This window comes from Triticum dicoccoides, chromosome 6B (assembly GCF_002162155.2).
Source record: "Triticum dicoccoides isolate Atlit2015 ecotype Zavitan chromosome 6B, WEW_v2.0, whole genome shotgun sequence".
Lineage (NCBI taxonomy): Eukaryota > Viridiplantae > Streptophyta > Magnoliopsida > Poales > Poaceae > Triticum > Triticum dicoccoides.
This window is the reverse complement of record NC_041391.1, coordinates 276,309,538-276,314,655: the sequence shown is the minus strand read 5'-3', so window position 1 is coordinate 276,314,655 and position 5,118 is coordinate 276,309,538. Positions and strand designations below refer to the sequence as shown.

The following is a 5,118-nucleotide window of genomic DNA, read 5'->3' as shown; positions in this document are numbered from 1 at the left end:
AATCACTCTCATCATTAATAGTATGAATAGCACCAACAGTATATCAGTTGCTATCATCATAATTTCCCAAGTTGGTGCTAAAAAGTTTTCCAAGATTATAAGAAGTATCATTATCTACCCAATCATAATCATCACAGTAAGCAATAGGCATAACAAAATAATCATCAATAATGCTCTCGAGCATTGTGCCATAAGATATAGAAGCAATATCATCATCAAGTGCATCATCCTCCACAATTATTTTTGATTCATTTTCTTGAGGCACAACAATAACTAGATGACCAGTTGCGGCAAATGGCGCGCAGAGACCCGTTTAAAACCATGTTCGTGTTGAAAATATTTGCATTTTTTCAGTAACCATATATTTAAGTACATTTGGTAAGAACTTATACCCCCTATATACAAAGGAAATTAAATGCAAATATTTTCTTAAGGTAATAATGCCATAAATTAGATTATCGGTAGGCCAAAATAGTTGAGTCTGCAATTAGAAACTCCGAGTAGCTGTAAACTTGCATTAAAAAGGAATAAACACAAGTGACACAATAAAATGTACTTAATATATGAACTCACGAACATTGTGTGCAGGAAAAGTTAATAGAAATAATGATCAATTACATCATGTAATTTGGTTCTATACTCTTTTGTGTATATATCCTGAATGCTACCTCTTTGTGATCAACTCTTTGTCCTTCGAATCGAATGGCACAACTACTGCCCCTTGTGGAAAAAGAAATCACTCTGTAATACCCATAAATGTAAGAGGCAAATATCATGTGATGCATCTCAACCTGCGCAAAACAATGTAAAAACCATACATGCTATCTACATACTCTCATTGTGTAGCAAAGCAGCAAAGCATAAGGACCCTATACAAAAGAATTGACAATTAGTAAGAAAGAAGCATGACATCAGCTGTCTAGGCAACCATAAAACAATAAGTGGCAAAAGCCCTATCAGAATTAGCATTTGAATCCAGTTTATAAGCCAAAGTTGAGCATTTACCTATGTCACAACTATACCTTGAAGCACGATCAACATGCAGGACCTAGCTCGTAATTCTATTTAGGAATCATCGTCTTCATAAAGTAATCAGTAAACTTGGTCATCCATGGACCGACTGTAGCTTGCTTGCTAATTTCCACCTGTCACAAATAAGACAATCATGTTCAAACTGAAGGTGAAAGCATTACACATTCAGTCTCTTATGTAATTTAGTATATACTGATAAAATCTCCATGAAGAAGCAGACGAGCTGCTGGAAATAAACTGGCATGGAACGAAATCAGTGCCACAAAACCATATAGACATGCATGCTCATCAAGCATGTCATACATTTACCCTTAGCTAGTGCTGGTGCCCTACCTCAAGAACCTCCAGCCCACACAATAGAAATTCATCCATCTCAGCCATGAATTCACTTAAATAGGAAACAAAATAAATGTTTTCCTCAGACATAGTACACTGAAGAAACAAAACTATGCAGGCTGAACCGATAAGCTCTTATGACTGAACAACGCCCATCTACAAACATCATCATTCTAGTCAAGAAAATAACTGAATAAAGCCCATCTTTAGCAGTACACTGTTGGAAGATTAAAAGATAGTTCAGATGTATTTTCCACAATTTTCTCTAGGATGAACGCAGGAGCTTGAAAGGAGGGACAATATTGGGTTTACCATGCAACAGAACTGTGCACCATCAACAATGGCAAAATTCGGTCTTGCGGATGATCACTGGGATATGAAAAAACAGATAGAAAAATGCATTTAAAGCTTGGACCTGAAATGTAGAATATTACCCCCTTGATCTACCGATGGGAAATACACTTAAGCATCAACCAAATGCAATCACAGTAGAGTATGATTTCTTTAATCTATTTAGGGTGTTTTCCACGTACTGTGCAAGTACCATGGGGTTGTTCTTTAGTAACATCTTATTAGCTTCAGATGACGGCCTTTGACACTATAGTGATAATTTAAGTTGTGATCCTAATATTCGGGTAAAAAATAACATGGAAGAAACATGAGACGGGTGCCATTGAACCCCTAAGATGCAAGAAACATATATCGATAACTATACATACAGTTCTTTTTCAATAGCTATATATACAGTTCTTACTCCATACATATAATTGTTTAAAGACACGCATAATTGTTTAAAGACCCGCATGATAATTCAAACACATTTTTCTTTCCTTCATCTGATCATTCTACTATAACGAAGGAAAAAGGGGACAGGTCCCCAGGGAAATAGCAATACAGCTACAGGAAATAAAGTAACACATGTACACATGACTATGGAGAAAGCAAGCTTTATGAGAGAATTTACCCTAACATCTTAATACTTCAAGGTTTTAACCAAAGAAAAACATATACTCTAGGAATAAATGGACTAAAGGAGTATAGGAGGGGAGTGCAGCGATCATATCAATTAACCGCTACAGAATCACCGGTATAAGAAAATATTGATGCCCATTACTACATACTGATCGCGGACAGCTCCTTGCCTTCTCTTATCAGATCAACAACATGTAGATTTATGTAGATTTTGAGCTGCAACATCATATACAGGGCGTGGGCAGAAGCACAAAAAAAGGGGATATGCTTCTTCTTGTGATCTTCTCTAACACTTTCAAGCCCTCGGTAAAAAGAGGGCGCAATCTTGCAGACCCGGCTAGGATATTTTACGATAGTAAAGCAGTATTGCAAGGATTCTATACAAAACAGAACAATGTAGGTAATCTCCTCACGGAACCATGTATGCCTATGAAACCAACAAAGTATCTATAGCAAACAGCGACTGAAAACATCTGTGTAGAACAGATCAAAAAAATTAGTTTCGTCTTTGTAGTCTGCATTGGAATCTCTAAAAAGACTTATATTTAGGAACGGAGGGGGTACATGACAGTCATTGTCAAACAATCACTCCAGAGAGATCATCGATACTGAAGCAGGAGCAAGAGACATTAGATAGAACAAAAATATACACTCCTCACCTTAATGTCAAAGGCTGAACCCACGAGGAAAGCACTATGACCTTGATGTTGCCGGAAGCCATCGAACCTGAGAAGCACCTGCCATGCTAAAATTGCTCCTCCTGTTTCCCTAACCACTTCCATAAATTTATCTTCATTAGGAACAAGTTTCAGAGCCACCTGCAATATCCCCACATATGGGTAATTCATCAAAGATGCTTTCAAAAAAATCATCAAAGAAAAACAAAAATGAAAGGCAAGCTTACCAAAATGTTGTCCCAGTTCCGTCAAGCAATCTAACAATAAGATAGCAAGCTTACCTGAATGGGGATGGCCAGTGACCTGGATCTCAGCAAGATTTTTCAGCTAATTCTCGCGGCGCCCAGGATGGCCACAGCTAAGTGATGTTGTCCTCCACTGGAACCGGACGGTGGTCGAGCCCTTCAGAGGGACTCGTGCTTACATCAACACAAATCATATTATCAAATTGAAGTGCAAACTTGATTGGGTTTGCAAGACGGTTAAAATTCACCTTGGTCTTCTTCAACTCTTCAGCTAACATTGTTCTTCATCTCTTCGTTCTCCGATCTGCACACATCATGTTTAGAAAATCCACATATTAGGAAACTAAAATGTGAATGAGAGAGAGATAGAGGAGCACCTAATATTCTTGGCCCTATTTCTTCTTTCTTAAATCTGCACACGTTAAGTCAACAATCCAATTAGATATACATATATATGCAGCTATGTATATTTAGTAATGAATAATTTCCTTTCATCATATACACATTTGCTAGATAGTACATTAAACTCTGGTAACGTTGAAGTATGAACAGCAAGCGGATCTCTACAAAAAGAAATCAAAGGAAAAAGGAGTTGGGACATCGAACAGTTCTTGGTACCTGACACCTGTGTAGATTTCAGGAGGGTACCATTCAATCCATATGTCCATCCCTGCAAAATTGTACCCAAAAAAAAGATACAAATTAAGCAACTATATCTCATTGGCTAATCTCCAGATCTGCACCTCTCCTCAAAGAGAGGGGGAGAAGGAGCTATCATACCTGCAGATAGGCTGGTGATGGCAAGGTCGCCGGCAAGGAGACTCAGCTCCAATGGAGTGAACATCAGCTACATACACCATAGGTAAATGTTAGCAACAAAACATATGACATATCCTCCATTACTTCTTAAATATGAAAACTGAAAATAAAACTTCTCATTGGCTCAGACCCTTCTTGTCAATCCTTGCCTCTCACAGGAGTTTTCAGTTTCACAAATAAACGGATATTAAATCAACCAGCACAGGTAGTAGTTGAACCAGCAGCACCCAACAACATTAAACACATATACAACCAACATCACACATCTAGCAGCAGCACAAGTAGTAGCCGTACCCCTCAAACAAACAACACAAGCACACAGTACAGTAGTAGTACTAAATCAATGGGAAGATCAAGGAGGAAGCAGGAGCTCAACAGCCTGACGGAGACGAGAGCGAGCGGAGGAGGGGTGTGGGCAAGCTTCCTCGTGCGCCGCGCCGCGCGCAACACCTTCTTCTGGCTCGCCGTGCCGGTCACCGTCACCTTGTCCCACGCCCTTGTCCCACGCTCGCTCCATGTCCACGTAATGCACGCCTGCACAAGACAAATGACGAAATTATCTAGACATGTAATACTCCATGCCTGCTGTATGGCAAGTAAGTCTAGTAGTACCACAATCACGATGAGAAAATCCTTTGGTGGTGCTGAATGGCAAGTAAGTCTGATAGTACCACAATCACGATGAGAAAATCCTTTGATGGTGCGTACCTTGAAGCCTGAGCACCACCAGCCTCGCCTAACCTGAGCCCGATCTGCTGCTGCTCCTCTCCTCCTGCCGAGTCCAGGCCGCGCTCTTCCTTCCCCCCACCGCCGTCCTCCTCTTCTCCTGGATCTGCGGCCGGTCAAGAACCATGGCGCACCACAGCGGCTGATGGAGGATGGGGATGCATCGTCCTGCAGGTGCTGCGTGAAGAAAGAGACGAGCGGCGGAAGCGACGGCGGCCATGCAGTGGCGGAGAGGGGGAGGCGGCGCAGAGGAGACGAGGCCGGGGCGGCGCGGTGGCAGGAGAGGAGGCAGCTGCGGGGGTGATGCGGAG

The 5,118-nt window shown here is 41.0% G+C and overlaps 1 protein-coding gene across 10 annotated transcripts; it reads right to left on the bottom strand.

Moving 5' to 3' along the window:
* Positions 1–538: 538 nt before the first annotated feature.
* Positions 539–5,112, bottom strand: LOC119323712. 10 transcript variants are annotated; one of them, XR_005156467.1, is made up of 9 exons: positions 4,790–5,112; positions 4,043–4,615; positions 3,881–3,932; positions 3,640–3,674; positions 3,299–3,566; positions 3,000–3,158; positions 1,006–1,145; positions 834–869; positions 539–741 (listed from the first exon to the last, which is right to left on the bottom strand). XR_005156467.1 is itself a non-coding variant. In XM_037597417.1 (7 exons), exons 2-6 carry the CDS (start codon positions 4,596–4,598, stop codon positions 3,547–3,549), a joined length of 315 nt encoding a protein of 104 aa, XP_037453314.1. In that variant the 5' UTR covers positions 4,599–4,615; positions 4,790–5,112; the 3' UTR covers positions 539–1,145; positions 3,000–3,546. The 10 variants fall into 10 exon arrangements, 1 of the variants encoding a protein (XP_037453314.1); XR_005156469.1 differs by having other exon boundaries at positions 1,023–1,145; XR_005156466.1 differs by adding an exon at positions 1,681–1,737 and having other exon boundaries at positions 539–1,145.
* Positions 5,113–5,118: the final 6 nt, after the last annotated feature.

Excerpts from the sequence above, each read along its gene's own strand:
- LOC119323712 (XM_037597417.1), bottom strand. The coding sequence starts at position 4,598 with ATGGAGCGAGCGTGGGACAAGGGCGTGGGACAAGGTGACGGTGACCGG. Across the intron at positions 3,933-4,042 it reads CATCACCAGCCTATCTGCAG|GGATGGACATATGGATTGAA; the intron begins GTATGATAGCTC and ends ACAATTTTGCAG. Across the intron at positions 3,675-3,880 it reads GAAATCTACACAGGTGTCAG|ATTTAAGAAAGAAGAAATAG; the intron begins GTACCAAGAACT and ends TAACGTGTGCAG.